The sequence below is a fragment of the Cinclus cinclus genome, chromosome 4 (genome assembly GCF_963662255.1).
Source record: "Cinclus cinclus chromosome 4, bCinCin1.1, whole genome shotgun sequence".
Lineage (NCBI taxonomy): Eukaryota > Metazoa > Chordata > Aves > Passeriformes > Cinclidae > Cinclus > Cinclus cinclus.
In genome coordinates this window covers 49,795,518-49,811,759 of record NC_085049.1, presented here as the reverse complement: position 1 = coordinate 49,811,759, position 16,242 = coordinate 49,795,518, and the positions used below count along the sequence as shown (strand labels likewise).

The window sequence follows — 16,242 nt, the reverse complement described above, 5'->3', positions numbered from 1 at the left end:
TTCAATGAGAACAATAAATTGCAGAATACCATTCCTAAATCACAACATAGCTGAAAAAATGCATTACCTAATATGTCTACACATCAGATAAGCCAAGGAAATCACTTAGGGTTGGCAGAATCTTCCTCATACAGTTGATGAAAATGCTGAACCAAAAGCCAATATTAAAGGAAATGCTTTGTAGAAAAAGATTGGCAAACATGAGGAGAAAGAACACTCTATACAGACAACAGTGTGTTAAACTCCTGGTTTTGTAGAAGGGGTCAAAATTGCTCACTAGGTGTCTGCTATACAAGTATCAACCTCAGCACATAGTACTTTGTTCATATTGCAACAACAGGTAATATAAACAAATTGAGATTGTGCGCAACACAGAGAAATGTTATCCTGACTGGGAAAAAATCCAACAGGTTTTTCACATCTACTGATAGGAGTAACTAATGCAATGGTGTTTTTTTTTGCTCCAAACAGGTTATTTATTACCTTTGCATGATCAATGCGAACCGAAAGCTCTTTAGATGCAAATCCACCAAAAATCAGGCTATGGATGGCTCCTATTCTTGCACAAGCCAGCATACAGTACACTGTCTGGGGAATCATGGGCATGTAGATGACCACACGATCTCCTTTCTTCACACCATGTTTGATCATGACATCTGCTAACTTTGAGACCTGTACTGACAAAACATCAATATTTGAAGTTTCTCCAGCTCTGCTGTTACCCCGTAAAAATAAAACAACTTTCATACAGTCAACAGATGCTCGACATCAAAGAGACAAGTCAGTATGATAAAGATAGTAGATGTAAAGTAATCAAGGTTTAATAAATTTAAGACTATTTCCTTTTTGCAAAAAAACTCACTAATATATTTTTCTTTTTTAAAATAAAAATAGAAGGAGATTAATTATTGTAGTCAGTACTTCCAAAAAATCAATAGCAATGTATAGCAAATTTTTAAATGACAGTCTACCAGTCATTCTTTTATTCAGGTAACAGTTTATATTTCTCAGTTTTAGCTCTTAAGAATGAATGTAAACAGGTCATTTCATAATATAAGTTCTGCCCTAACTAGCTAACTTTGAAACACAAATCAATATGTAGTAGTATTTTCCTTACTGCAGTGTCATAAACTTCTCAGCATCTGAGAGAAGAGACCTTGTACCCTGAACTAAAGGTAAAGACAAATTCAGAGAAATATCTCAGTTTAAAATCAATTTTTGCTCTCATTGTCAGATTTTCACTTTTGCTATGCAGAAACCTGGGAGACTACATGCAGTAGCAAAGGACTGGAACTCAAAAAATACATTAGACTGATCAGCAGCAATGCCTCCCATAATACCATGAGAAAATATTTATTACTTGGACAGTACACAATATTTGGTCACAAAAGTAGTACTGAATATTTCATTAGTATTTACCACATAATAAGATGGATTACAGTGAGCATGGGAGCCTGTAACAAGCACTGTGAAGCTGTCCCAACCTGCTTGTTGTGGCATGGCAACGTGGCATCTTCTGAAAGAATTGTTTTCATTTATAGTATTTAAAAATTTGAGTTTTCTCTTTTTAAAGAGTAACTACTTCAATCCCAGAATTCTCATAAATATATTGAAAATATATATCAACTGCTTTGCATGCAGTAAGAACATGCAAAAATAAGACTAAAATCAGCTACAGTGATGTACTCACCCAAGTGAAGGAGCACCATGGATCACTCTGTGCAAATCAAAGGTCCACTACTGGTTTTAACTGCTCTTTTCTACTGTTTTACCTCTCTGCCTAACAACATTGTTTTCTGCACCTCTGCTCCCATATTGCTTTTATATGTCCATTTCTCACCCCACCATTTCTCTCTTCAGTGGAAATACAGGTTCAGATTTCAAGTAACCTGAGAGTGTAACATCCAGAAGCTCCAGGAGCATCTGCTCTGTCTTTGCATAAATTCACAGTTCATCCACAAACAGCACATTTCTACATTTTCCCCAAGGATTTAAGAAAATAGAAACACAGAAGCCCCAAGCAGGCACTCTTGCATCAGAAGATACTGCGCAAGTTCAATTTTCTGTAAGTGTTGCATAAATTGGTGCTGTTATTTTCAACCACAAGAAAGAACACATTTATAAGGCAAAGTCATCACCACACCAAGTTGAAAACTCACACAAACTAAGGTATCTATATGATTTGTATGGAAAAGATCTCTTATCTTAAATATTACTGATTTTCAAGAGAAAGTATCTTTAATGCTAGATTTATTAATACCTATCAAGATCATGTAAAACTGATATACATTATCAAAACTCAACAGAAACCAAAGACTGGACATGTACAAAGCTAGCATTTATTGCCATAACACCAGCATAATTAGTGAAAGTGTTTTTAAATAAATATAACAACCCTACTTCCAAAGGTAAATTACTTTTCTATACTTCCTAGTGTGAAAACATTAATATCTGCAAACATAGAGCTAACACCACCTTCTCTCAAAGAAACAAGAAAGCTAATCATTATCTTCGCTGCTTGTGACTCTCAAGAAGAGTGTTGACAAAAAGGCCAGAGGCAATGAAAATAACATTTAATGAGTATTTTTATAGCCACTGTAAGTGTGGAAAGTGGGCAATAAACAGTTAAACACAATGGAGAAGTATTATTATTATTCATTACCATTACTTCATAAATAATTATTAGGAATTATGAAAAAAGCAATGTTTGCCTGTTAAAAGAAAAATAGAAGACTCCCAGTGCCTGGAAACAAGCTATATAACTGGTTCCTGGATATAGGAGGGAGACAGTGAAGAGATCTACATGTACTTAAATAATTTTTATTGAAATCTACCATAGCTAAATTGTATTTAAAGCAGAACATGTTTACAGCATACTGCAGACAGGAACTACATGTCACCTGTGCAAACCCAGTAATTTCTCGTCTGTACCCAATTTCCCCACCCTAAAGACTGTAAGGTCACTGAAGAGAACAATACAATACAATACATGGGTATCTATTACTTTCCTTGTGTCCCATCCTGATAGACAGGGAACATTTGGACTATACAATAAAACAATATCTCTATCTGCAACTATTTGGAAGACAGAGGAACATTGTAAAGCAGGTTTACATTGCCCTTCAGATTGATATGGTAACCCTGAAACTTCCAAGCAATCACTCTTTCTCAAAAAAGAAAGGGAGGGCAGAAAAGTGAGCACCAGCATTTCATTAAACTGTTAAAAGCCATGAAACTTTCCACTTTGTTACAATGTGTTGTCATTTATGATTTACATTAATACAGTGTAGTGTACTTTATCACTCAAAAACTAACATGCTGTTTGCCCACTTTTCTTCAAGTTTAAGACTGTTCACTCACCTTTTGACATTTCAGTAATAAAATCACTTGACACTAAGTGATATAATAAGAAACTCAAGTAGGCTTTAGCTAGGAAGACCAGAGCATAAATTACACTTCCATCAAATGTATGGACCCAGTGAGAATGGTCTTACGTTTTACTGCACATGTATTAGCAGCTAAGGTTTCTAAGTCATTCAGTTCTAAAGTAAACTCTTAGCAGTTACCAAAAGCAGTTTTGGCCCATTAAGAATTCATCTTAAAAGATACAAAACCAGAAATCAGCTCAAAATGCTCAAAAGAGGAATTCCAAACCTTCCTGTGTTGAGCAGTGACTGGGGGACACAGGTGTAGAATCCTTCAATGCAAATTAAGCTCTCCTAGACCTACACAATCCATGAAAAAATACAGCAGCCTACATCCCTCCCATTTTCAGCAGATGTCTTTGTTACTTTTGTTTTCAGGGGTCCAGTAGCTAGCAGATAAACCAAATTAAACTTATTGTACAAGAGGGGACCAGAAAGCTTCAACAGACAAGCTGTTAATATCAGATATTGTCTTTCCCATTCATTTGCTTTTGATTAAGAGGAAACTGTAGAAAATTCAGAAATAGTATTTAGATAGGACTCAGCCTCCAGCGAGATTATAATGAACTTCTGAGTGAATACTGCTACATTCCCCAGAAAATTTAAACCAGTTCTTCCACTTGGTTTGTCAATGCCCTGTACCAAGAAATGTAGATGAAAGGATGTGTATGTCAACAACTAGCAAAGTTTTCTCACTTTGCACAAATTTGCCATGTCTTCAACAATTAATACACTGAAAGTGACATGAACTTAGGAGACTTAATACAATATTAAACTTAAAAAGCAGAAAAAGGCTTCTTTTCAAGTTCTTTTCAGAGGAAATTTCTACCAAGCAAGTTCACTTAAGATAATTTACTTTTAAATGTTGTATTTCTGCATTAAACTAAACTGTTACATGCACATATATATAGATTGATTTCATATATGCATATATAGTGTGTATATATCATAATTATTGAAAGCAAATGACACAAAAATTGTATATATAAAAGTCTAATTATACTCATTATATATTAATATGAATAAAACTAGATAAGGAGCTGGATCCTTTCAAGGTCTTCTGACTCCTTAAAACACCAAAGCTAGTTGTTCCAGCTCCAGCATACCATATGGCATGCTGTTTTGGGACTTGGTAGATAAATAGAAAACTGGTAAGGAGTACGTGTTTTCTTTAAAAGATAGAATTCATAACAGGTTTATAATTTCTTTGTAGCTGTATGATTTCTCTTTTCTTGCAACAGTGGAATAAACCCCTCACAAACTGAATTAATGCATTCTGAAGCTCATTTCACATTTTAAACCACAGGTTCACATTACTCCAGACACTACATGCATATCTGAAGTACAGTGAGTATTTTGCATTCAAAGCAATCCAATTCAAAGCAATCTTGCACATTGAAACACATTAAGGAAGAATACTAGCCCAACTCCAAGACTTTTTTGCACTAAGGGTTAAGTTCAACTGTTAAATGTAGCTGGAAGAAAAAAGGCAGCTGAACAAGAGTAGCAGCATGAGGGCAAACCTCCAGCAGACAGCCCTGAGAACCAAGAACCTTCAATGGGGCAGGCTGCAAACACCCATGGCAGCAGCAAGCCATGGTGAAGCACGGAGTTAATCTGAACAGGCTGATGCAGAACTGGATATTCACAATCTTATCAGGCCTAAGCTACCTCAGCCAATAGGGAAGTGAAAATCCACAGACCTTCCAGACAGAAGGGCCACCAGTCCTCTTACGACAGCCTACACAGGGGCAGGTGACAGAGCTGTCTCTGGAGTTCACCCAGTTAAATTGCATTTAGGATTACACTCTATGTGCAGCAATAGCCAAGGTACACATTTCATTTCTATGGAACGGTACTTCCGCTCATCACAGCAACTGTCAAGAGACTTAACTAATGCTATGTCCAACCTGTTAATTAAGATTTGTTAGGGGAAAAGAAAATTAAATCAAATACAGACAAGTTAAAAATTTGACCAACCAGGAAAAAAAACTATTAAACTGTAGAAGAAAAAGAGGAAAGAGAAATTTCAAAACCTATTGGATGCAGCGTAATCTGGCAGAGGTAGTAAAGCTCATGAATCAATACTGAGCACAGCAAAAGGAGTAAACTAGTGAAGTGGATAATTTCTACCTCGCTGGTATCTACCTACTGTCCGATATTTATTGCCCTTTCTCATCAACAAGGTTATTGTGAAACATACCTGTTCCAGAAGTTCCTTATATGTTATTTTCTCTTTGGTACTTGTTACAGGACTGTCATAAACAATGGCAATTTGGTCTCCTCGTCCATTCTCAACATGACGATCTACAGCGTTGTAACAGATATTCAGCTCTCCACCTACAAACCTAAAAAAGAAATTTGAAGTATTTAACAGCTAGCCTTCCAAACTAAGACAACTTTTTTTTTGTGTGTGTGTTTTTCTTTTAAGGAATGAGAGCATTCAATTAAAACACAGCTCTCAAAACACTATACTCACTTCAGGAAGTTCTTTTGTTCTTTTTTATTCTGTAACCTCATGATTGACTCAACAAGCTAAATACAACTACTGGTTAAAATCAAGAAAGTTAAAGTATGTACCTTAACTGACTAACTATGAACCTGTTAAAGATGGTCTTGGTTTAATTTACTTTGCATTAATCACTCTGATTTTTACATGTATGGTATCACAGAAAAAGCATAAGTTCACATAAAATAATTCAACATTATCAAAACATGCTATTATCCTACTTTGTACTGGCACACACACATACCCTTTTCAAGGAGAACAGGTTCAGGACTCAAAATAGTCTTATTCATCTCTTGGCAATAACAGTTAAACATACAAGCATCTGTAGCTTAAGGAAAGGGATCCCAAGTTATAAGATCATATAATTGTAATGCCTATGATTATAAAACATATCATAAACTTAGGTTTCACTTTTTTAGTCATGTTACACAGAAAAAGAAAATGCAAGTGCAGTATAATCCTCAAAGTACAAAAACACAGAAGGTACCAGATACAAAGACAATTCTATTTACTGGAAAATGACACAGTACCTAAAAGTTAAAGTTCACATTAAATGATGCCCTTTTGTTTGTTACTCTATATGCATGTATCTCTGTGCAGCAAAAACAGCAATACACGAAAAATACGAAGTTGAGAGCCTCCAAGAGGTTCTGTGGAGACAACTGCACAGTGGTAACATAGTATAATGCAACTAGAAATAACAGATGGCCTAAAGTAACCCGATACTAGTGGAAAAAATGTATTTTCTTCTTTACTTTTACTGTTTAGTAAAGGACTGCTCTAAATCAGGATATTTTATATACTGCTCTTATATCCATACACACAGATGCTAAGGGATGGTCTCTATTGTCCAAAAATGGCAATTATGAAATGAAAACCAGTTAGGATGTTTAGGATACAGTTACATTATTGCAACTCCTTTACAATGCCATTCATAAGGAGAAAGTGAGGGACCATGAAAGTCACAAACCATTCTCTACAAAAGTCAATAAAATCCTTCCCCTAAAAGGAAAACCATATGAACAATGAAGGATCCAGAATTGTTTCACATAATACAGAGCAACTCTGTATCACTGTCACAAAAGTTGTGTAAGATTCAGGTTTTTATCTCAAATCACTGTAGGATGATATTAACAAGGGAACACAAAACCCAAGACATACATATTCACTTTAAAATGGTCAAAACATGAGCAGTCACAAGAGCTTTGGTTCTTCTAAAGATACACAGCAACATCAACGTGAATTTTTAGTGATCACCTACAAACAAGTGTGTAAAAGACTTTAATCAAAAACTAAGACAATCTGGAAGGTGTGATGAGACCTTTGTTCCCCTGTTGAGAAGGAAAGAGGTTCTGATACAATCAGAAAAGTAGAGATGCACTTTTTTACATGAAGTGAGAGTAGAAGTTGAAAAAAATCTTGGACAATATTAGATAACGTGAGATATTATCATATAAATTGACCCTGTCACAGTTTTAAAAGTGCAAACAACATTTGAATAGCAATCTGGGCAACATTTCCAAAATTCAAAGGGCATTATATATTGCTCTTATGCCTTAGCATAAGAGGGAAAACATATATTGCAAAATTGCCCTCTGCCTGCACATGTTAGAGAAAACTGTTTCCACATTCCTAAATAAATATTTTAATCCTTTTAACTGGCATTCCACAGGATTCCAAAATAACTTGTTCAAGTGTTTCACTAACTTCAGTGTTAAAAAGATTTTTCTCTTTAACATCTAAAGACTATGTTCCCTATGTTGCAACTGAAGACACTTCAGATCTTTTCAAAGCCAGCTCAAGGAAGTTTTTCCTTCAACTTCTTTGCCAAATTTTATGTGGTTTAAAAACAGAGGTCTCCATTTTGGCTTTTACATCAAACAATTTCAATTCCTTCATCATTTTCTTGAGCAACCACGCTTCACAGCTCTTATTATTTTCCATGTAAAAACAGATGTTTTGTGCTGTATCAGCTACTGATGCAGTTCAGAACAGTACCTGGGATTACTGTTTCAAAAAAACAAGTCAGGGGATGGTGACACTGATAATTTATTTTCTGGAAATCATTTTGCATTCCACTGACATAATACTGGTACTTCCAATGGCAGAGAGTGAAGAACACATACTGGGGTATGTTGCAAGTTTCTTTCCTGCTCTTACAGTATTTAGAGAGGAAGAACTGCCTTATGCCTGCATTTTAAATACAGTAACAGCCTCCTTCAACTTCTTCAATTGAAATAGATTACACTGGAAAATATATGAAAAGCATCCGTTTCTGTAAGTCTCTGGTTTTGAAACCAAAAGCAAAGATATTGGGAAAAAAATTGCATTTTTAATTGATCTAATAAAATGCCTCCAAAAGAGGAAACAAACTCTAACTCAAGAAGCACATACATTAACTTCTTAATACTACTTCTCAGGTCCCCATAGATTCCAAGGTAAACCTCTGACCCAGAACTCCATCTTTATTCACCCTGGTATGCCAGCAAGCTGTGTTTTTGCTTGGAAGCCTGGCCTCTTTCTCAGCTGAGTCTGTTTTCTCTTCAGCCTGTCCTCTAAAAGACCCTGTTCTATCTTCTCTCTCTCTTAAATTCAAAGAGTTTGCCCATCTGTCACCCTGCTGAGCACACTGACTGCTGGTAACCATTTGGGACTTCAGAGGCATTGAAGTAAAACACTATCATATACAGCCTGTTATCATTTAAAGTGAACTTAAAGAAACAAAAACTGCATGCTGTACATTAAAACATTTGTTTATACAATTTTGAATTGCTTAAAGTTTTATTATTCACAGAACAACAGGTACCTGGCATACAAACAATTACAGCCTGATGTTGAGTCTTCAGACTTGCATCTTTGTATAATGCTAGAGAATTACAGACTGGCTTGAGATTGGAAGGGACCACTGGAGACCACCTGCTTAGACAGGTCTGTGGCATCCTACTCTTAAGGCAGAACATAAGATTCATAAATGCTCATGGTAAAAAATAATGACAAAAGTCAGTGGGTCTGTAAAAACTTGCAAAGTTTTATTTGCAAATTCCACGCACTTTGTACGGAAATCTGTATAAGTTAGTCCCTGATACTCTAGTATAAGCACATGACAGTGGGCTTTGGATAAAAGTAGTGTGCAAGACAAAAGAGAGAGACGAAATGAAGAGGGGGAGAGAGAATGAAAACAAGAAAGAAAGGAAAAGAGATCACCAGTCCTGGCTTCAGTGTTGATCCAGCTGATGGGCTGTCCAGAGACCTGAGGCACACAGGCACCTGAGCTTTGTGGGGGTACCACTCTATAGACAAATTTCTTGCTTTCTGTGCAAATTATTTATCATGCACAATTCATTCTTCCAGATCTTTCTGAAAATGAGTCAGGGGGCTTTGGCAGTCTCCAGTGGTCCTGATGCCCCTACAGTCCATGCACATTTGTCAACCTTCCTCCTGCCCTGGACCATTGATGGCTTAAGTTTTAGGTTTTGTATTTTCCATATTCTGTGCTGCATTAGTATATAACTCTGAACTTCATATAAAGTGTTAGCAAGTTCTCTTCACAGTTTAGTTGGGCAAAGCAATCCTTTTCCAGCCTGAGAATCAAGGACACCATTGCAGCTTCAGGCCCAAAAAGTATAAATAGCAAATTGAGGAGAGAAATCTGAGAGGATGGGACTTCATAACCTGAAGCTGTAATTGGACAATTAACCCCAATATGTAAATGGACCAAAACTTATAAAAGTGTGAAAACTCGTGACTCAGAGTCCATCTTGGGTGGAGCTCTTGTATGGCTGGGCTCTTGTACTGCTCAAAGTGTATCCTTGGAAGGCCTTTTTAATAAATACCTACTTTATTCCTTTAACACTGTCTAACCTCTGCTCTAGGTAGCCTCTTAAGGCATCACCACGCTGTGCTTATCTCCAGGACCTAGAACAAGGACATTTATCCCAGAAAAGTGCTGCCCTACCTCTGTATGGATGCTTCTCCAGCCACAGTCTGTTCTTTCTCAGTGTTGTTATTACCAACAATCCTTGGGTGGCTCCACAGCTATCTGGCTATCAGTGTTTGTGACATATACATTACCCCACTTATCTTCTGGGCTGCTACAAGGTCAGCCTGGAATCAATAGACTAGGACAATGTCCAGACGACGTTTTAGTATCTCCAAGGATGGAGATTCCACAACCAGCTCTGTGCCAGTGCTCAGCCACCCTCACACAAAAAAATGTTTTGTGATGCTTAAAGGGAACATGACTGCTTCAGTTTGTGCTCGTTGCTTCTGGTCCTGTCACTGGATATGACTGAAAAGAATCTGGCTCTGTCTTCTGTTCAACCTCCCTTTAGGTATTTGCCCACATTAACATGGCAATTTCAGTTTCTGCATCCACCAGGAAAGGAGGAAAGACGCAAGTTAAAAAGTGAGGCTAGAAAAGAGCTTGCAAGACAAGTCTGACTTCAGACAATAAAACATCCATTTTTCCCTCTCATAAGGTGAAACAACTTCCAACTGAGAAGTAATGCTTTACAAATGCCTAAGTCTGTTATTTTAAACAAGCAAGTTTATCCTGCTCAGCAAATCAAACCACAGTTGTTTGACAGAATCTGACAGCAGAACTATGTTTATTTGCATGTTTAATACTCTCATTCCTTAGTCCTTCAAAAGTTACCGTTGTACTGACTTCATTATACCGTTTGGGAATGCCACAGTCAATGAGCTTTACCGATGTTTATTCACAGGATCACAGAACCTGATAGGTTGGAAAAGACCTTAATATGATCAAGTCCAACCATTAAACACAGCACTGCCAAGTCGACCACTACACCTTGTCTGTAAGTGCCACATCTACATATCTTTTAAATACCTCCAGGTTTGGCAGTAGTTCCTTCACTTAGAGCAGCCTGTTCTAATGCTTGACAGCCTCTTCAGTGAAGAAGTTTTTCTTGATATGCAGTATTCCTAATATCCTTAGACCATATCTGAGATTAAACAATCCCAAAAGCCACAGTTTTCATACACCTGTGTTTCCCTATTCCTGCCTTCCCTGGCAGGTAGCCGAGTTTCCCATACTCACGGCAGCCTGTTGCCAATTCAGAACCAAAAGGAGTTGGATGGGGAGAACCAGGAACACTCATCCACATCAGTCACACGTGGACCCACACACGTCACAGCTGCCAGAGCGCACGCCAAGACGCTCTCACCCCAACACGCTCATCCATGCTGCTTTTAATCATTAATTTTAACCAAGTGTAATCATTTAACTCCTTCAAGCTCCGCAGCCGTCTCCTCCAACAGCGACGGCACACCGACAATCCCCGAAAGATGCTGGGATAGTTCTGTGGTGAGCACACCCGCAGCTCCCTGGGCAGGCAGCCCTCTCTGCCCGCTACAGCCGAGCCGATCCCGGCCCCGGCCCCGACGTCCGCTCCACACCGGGGCACCCGGGTACTCACCAGGAGGCGCTCCCCAGGCTGCCCTTCTCCATGGTCCGGACCCAGGGCTTGTACCACTGGATCTGCTCGGCGACTTCTCCCCAGAGCTTCTCTGGCTCCGCCAGGCAGGACCGAAAAACTTCCTCGTACTTGCCCAGAGCCCGGGAGGAGGCGGCGCAGCCGCCGGGCGGCGGGAGGGGGACAGCGGCGGCCCGGGCCGGGAGCGGGACGCCGGCACAGGGCGGGCCCGGCCGCCACCAGGCACCGCCACCCCGGCCCCCCACCGCACCTCTAAGTTTTGGCAGCGCCGCCAGCCTGCCCAGGAAACCCATCTTCCACGGCTTTTAAGGGAGAGGGGCCGCACCGGCTTCTCTAAGGCGACAAAACGCCCTCGGACGGTACGGAACGGAACGGCACGGCACGGCACGGCAGCGGCTCCCGGGGGTCGGCGGGGCACGGCGGAACTGCCCCGCCCGCGGCCCGGCCCTGCCCCCGGTGCCACCGCCCCGCGGAGTTCCGGGAAGCGAGGGGAACAGAGCCGTGAGAGTCGCTTCAGCTGTGGTCGGAGACGCGCTGAGCGAGCCGGGGCCGGGGCCATGACGGGGTGTCCGGAGCCGCCAGTGCTCGGCAGCGACCGAAGGCGGCGGAGAGGCTGCAACGGGACACTGACACCTCCGAGTGCTGGTGACTTACACGGCGGCGCGACTCGTAGCCAGAGTGCTCCCCGAGTATATGGTTTGAAGTACATTCTTGCTTTGAGGAGCTTCCCAGTGATAAAATGAGGCATATTGTTTGTGCCAGAAAAAAAGAAAAAAGTTCTTCTGCTTTCCAGAAAGCCTCTATCGTCTGTAGTAGATCTTTTGTTTTGCTCATTATGGCGTATATTTCGAAATCCTTCTTGAGTTTCAGTGGCTATGATTCAGTGTTGTAATGCACAAGTCAGCTAAGACATATACCAACTTCGAATGTTATTTTATCACTTAAGAAATTGTTTTAGTGCTTTAACAGGCCTATCCATTGCAGGCTTCTCAGCATATTCTTCTGTAATCACATTATAAAAATGTCATACAGTAAAGAGGAACTCTATAATGTGTTTTATATTCATTACTAATTTAGGAACCTGTTTCCTGATTGTTGTTGAACTAGTGCAATAAGAACATAACAGTTTATCACATTACAGGTAAAGGAATAAGGAATGAGAAGAAACAGACTGTTTACCCACAACAGTAGGTTTAACACATGAAATCAGTGTATTATCCTGGCTCAAAATACATGAAAGGTGGACTTCATCAGAAGTGTTTTTTTGGTCATCTTCAAAATCCCTAATGGCCTTTCGGTATAAAGACTGGTTTTTGCTTCTGTTTCTGGGGCCTATATAATTATCTCACAGAGTTCCCTCTGGTCAGGTGCTGTGTGAAATACCTCACCTCACTCTCCTCCCTATCTGTGTCACAATGGCATACAGTAACTAAGTAAGTACTAAGTAGCATAATGGGATTTCCAAAAATGCTCAAGTTAAGAATCAGAGACTTATTTTTTAAAAGAAGTTAAAATAAAATAAAAAAAAATAACCTCAAACACCTGAAGGACTAAATGGACATTTTGTGAAAAGCTCCCTACTGCTACAGCATGCCAACAAAGCAAGAAAATTAAAAATACATTTAAAAAAAAAAGAGTAATTGTTCTCAAATGTAATACTTTTGTTATTTTGCCCACACTTTCATCATTTTTGACAGGGCTTTTGCTGCCAACAGAGTTCGGTAGTCAAAGTTTTAAAATAAATAAAGAAAAATAAAGAGAAACTTGTAGATACTGAAAACAATGTTGACACCATGACAGCCCTGAACTCAGGTATTGCTGCTGGATGCTTGGTAATCTATGCATTGTACAAATATGCCTGAAGAACACAACTTCCCAGTCAGGTCTGGGATCACATAGTTGATCTTAGCATTGAAAAAATAGCCCCAGATTTATATTTTATATTTCATACCTTTATAATGGGTAGGGTAATTTTGACTTTAAAGAACAATTCTGATTTAAAGTTAATATAGAATCACAGTTATTTTTTTTCCCTTGGTGTGCCTGCTCAGAAATCATTGCACACAGCCTCAGACTGATGTTCACAATCCCACTGTGTGGCTGAGTCCAGTGCAGTGGCTGTCTACCAGAGGTGTGCAACTGGTGGACTTAGCAAGAGGTATCAGTTGCCTCAGCCCAATTGGTGGATCCCACTTACCCAATTCAAATTCCTAGCGGGACATTATCCACTCGCAAGGAGTAACCCTTCATACTATTTGCCTTACAAGCAAACTTCTTTAGATCACCAATACTGCAATCAACGCCCATCTAGTTAGAAAAAGCTTTATAGCAATTGCATGCAGCTGGCCTCTGGGTGGTTTCTGAGCTGGAACTACATCTCCCTTATACTCTGAAGGGGAGAAAACCCTGGAGACAGGCAAGCTAAAATATTTAAGTATACCTAACAGGCTAGTTGTACACACTAACACTGAACAACCTGAGCTTTAAACATGTAATGTGTCTGGTGATGCCTAATATTTCTTGTGGCATTGAAGAGCAATGCTAACCATTTTTGTGCTCTGTCCATAGTGTGTTTAATGTGAAGGTATAAGTATTAAGCAAAAGAATTTGCACTAGAACAGTAAACATGGGTGTTAATTTTGAATATATCTCTTACTAGAAATGCTACACTAGAGATGTAGGGGTACAAGTGAGCATAAAAGGAACAAGGAGTGCATTAAATTCTTATTTTAGCTAGCATACTACTGATGGAATGTTGCCTGAAGGAATGTTTCTAATGAGTATCTGTGGAACATATTCATTAATTAAGCTCATCGCACCTCTTACAGATAGCTAAGAAGGTAAAGAAGGGATTCCTAACTCCCAGCTGCATGCTAGTAATTTAAGCTTCACTTACAAATACTGTTATAGAAGATTTCTGAACTGATGAATTTTCTCTCTAAGGACATTTTTTTTGCAAAACATGATGGTCCTGAAATTCACATTCTACAAAGAATTCTGAAGTAATGTCAAGTGATGTGTGTAGCAATTACCCTTGTAGGTGCAGACTTTCTTGAAGGACATATTTATGTCTCTAGGCATATATCTAGCGAAGAACAAATTATGAAACATGGTCTGGAACTTCTGCAAGTGCAAAAAAAAATCTTAGCTGAAGACTTTATTTTGTTCAAAAATTATTTCTTTTTCCCCACAGCTGCATCCTCTAGTGTAAGCTATGCATTTTTGAAGATATGTGTATCTTGAAAACTGATTAGCAGAAAAGTATTAAAAATATCATATCCTGTATATGAAATGCTTTGATTGTCCTAGTACACAAGATTGGTAATTCCGATTTCAGTTAGAGATGTTTTGTAAGCACAAAGTTAAACTGTAGTTAAATAATTAGTGTATTGTTAAATTATTTTGCCTTGGTTCTGTACCACCTTTCGTCCAACTTTTAGACTGTATCTGTCTCAAAACACTGCTAGTTTTGTATGAATAAGTTTCAGAGTCCTCTATATCACTTATATCCAGAAAGTAAAGGCAGTCACAGTTTTCTAAAATATGGAGTAGCGTGCAGAGTCAAGTTCTAGCCAAGATAAACTTTTCTGTTTTCATGAAAGGTGATGGAAATAGTATCAGTAACCACCAGTTTCTAAGGCACATCAGCAGATATACTTATTGTTCCAGTTTGATATCCAGTCTTGGAATATTAAACATATCACAGGATTGTGAAATCTATTAAAACTTTTGTACAAAATTCTAAATAATTAAATTGTTGCTTAAAAATTGTCCGTGTTCAATCACTCCTCTGTTCACCAAGGTGCTGGGAATTCATGCCCGTCTGTTTATTTCTGTATCTGGCACTGAGTGTCTGGTGTGCTGGGAGATAAATTATGAGGGCTTAGAAAAACACTAGAATATCTGTCTCTGCAGGCAGAAGCCACTTTTTACAGACTTCTGGAAAGTGCTGAAATCAAAGTCTGGCTCAATCCATGTGAAAATGAGTTAGAGATCCTCTGGGGTGAAAATGTGATTCTAGTTTCAATTATTACTGATGTTATCATTTGGTTACACCCGGAGGAGGTCTTACAGTTCAGGACAGCCTGTATTTCATTATTTTATCCCCCAGATCTAAATTCTTTTTCTGAAAGTATCTTGGGCTTTTAAAATGTGAGAAACAAAACCAGATAGATAATTTAAAAATTTCTTAATTTAAAAACAAACCAAAACAAACAATCTAAAAACAAACTAAAACCAAAACCAAAATGGCTAAAATAAACAATTCCACATTATGACACCTAACAAATCAAGGCCATCAAAGCAAAATACTTAATGCAAAAGCAAAATTTATGGTAAGTTCTTCAGTATTGTGACATGCTAGAGGAAAGAGTGCATGGTAAATTCCTTGTAGAATTTTAACTTCTGCTTTGCATTTCTGCTGTTGGAGATTTAAATTGCAAATCTGATGTAATTTTTAGGAAGACTGTTGTTGAACTTTGATTTCTAGATGATCCATATCCCTGAGCTTCCCAGCTTCCTGAAAGTGCCAATTATTGGCACTACAAGAGTAAAATCTCTTTTATCCAATGCTATTCCCATTTCTTTCATATGCCTCTAGCACTGTTTTCCAGATTACTACAGCAGAACCATCACAGGCAAAAGGACCATTGCTACAAAACTTTCAAAATTAAATATATATTCTTTGAAGGAGACTAAAGGACTTCAGGCACTGACATTCTTACTGATGTTTCTTTTGAAGTTGATAACAAAAATAACTATGGATTTCACAATTTTTTACTCAAAAAGTTGTGTTTTTCACAGAACTATGAAAAATTCCACTAACCCTCAATCTAAATGTTAGTGTTAATGT

The 16,242-nt window shown here is 38.5% G+C and overlaps 1 protein-coding gene across 1 annotated transcript in view; it reads right to left on the bottom strand.

The window, feature by feature from the left end:
- The window catches only part of ACSS3 (acyl-CoA synthetase short chain family member 3), a 65,380-nt gene extending 53,697 nt beyond the window's left edge, over positions 1-11,683 (bottom strand). The window contains exons 1-3 of the mRNA XM_062491230.1: positions 11,373-11,683; positions 5,629-5,773; positions 484-672 (exon numbers count right to left, since the gene is read on the bottom strand). Of these exons, the coding sequence (XP_062347214.1) occupies positions 484-672; positions 5,629-5,773; positions 11,373-11,683 (645 nt within the window). The remainder of the gene's footprint in view (positions 1-483; positions 673-5,628; positions 5,774-11,372) is intronic.
- Between the last annotated feature and the right edge of the window lie 4,559 nt (positions 11,684-16,242).